Here is a 605-nt window from a genome sequence, read left to right as displayed (position 1 = left end):
CCCTGGGGGGCCCCCTGGGGGGCCCCCAGGGGGGCCCCCGGGGGGGCCCCCCAGGGGGGCCCCCACGGGGGCCCCCGTGCCTAGGCCGGGCGGGAGAACCTCCCCGCCTCTGTAGGGCCCAAGGCCCTGAGACTGAGAGAAGAGGTGTCTCTCTTCTGCGTCAAGAAAGGAGACAGAAGAAAAGGAAGAAGAAGAGGAGACAGAAGAAGAAGGAGAGACAGAAGAAGAGACAGAAGAAGAAGAGGAGGAGACAGAAGGAGAAGAAGAGGAGACAGAGGAGACAGAAGAAGAGGAGACAGAAGGAGGAGAAGAGGAGACAGAAGAAGAGACAGAAGAAGAAGAGGAGACAGTTGTTTTTGTCTCTTTTTTATTTTTGTTTGTTGCCTGTGCTGCGTAGCGGCGAGCCAAGAAGTAGCGCAACACGCTGCGAACCCAACCCAGGCTGAAGTGCATCTGCAGCAGCAGCAGCAGCAGCAGCAGCAGCAGCAACAACAGCAGCAGCAGCAGCAGCAGCAGCAACAGCAGCAGCAGCAGTAGCAGCAGCAGTAGCAAGGGGCTATAAGAACAGCTGTGGAGCCCCCAGGAGCGGCTAGGGTTTGTGTTTG

The 605-nt window shown here is 58.5% G+C and overlaps 1 protein-coding gene across 1 annotated transcript in view; it reads left to right on the top strand.

Moving 5' to 3' along the window:
- Nucleotides 1-605, top strand: part of EMH_0028220 (uncharacterized protein) — a gene marked incomplete at both ends in the record, with an annotated part of 1,751 nt that overhangs the window by 351 nt on the left and 795 nt on the right. The window contains 2 exons of the mRNA XM_013494132.1: nucleotides 166-349; nucleotides 460-533. Of these exons, the coding sequence (XP_013349586.1) occupies nucleotides 166-349; nucleotides 460-533 (258 nt within the window). The remainder of the gene's footprint in view (nucleotides 1-165; nucleotides 350-459; nucleotides 534-605) is intronic.

The sequence above is a fragment of the Eimeria mitis genome, genomic scaffold (assembly GCF_000499745.2).
Source record: "Eimeria mitis Houghton genomic scaffold, Emh_scaff1045, whole genome shotgun sequence".
In the NCBI taxonomy this organism is placed as follows: domain Eukaryota; phylum Apicomplexa; class Conoidasida; order Eucoccidiorida; family Eimeriidae; genus Eimeria; species Eimeria mitis.
Note: the sequence above shows the minus strand (reverse complement) of the source record. Positions and strands in the feature narration are given on the sequence as shown.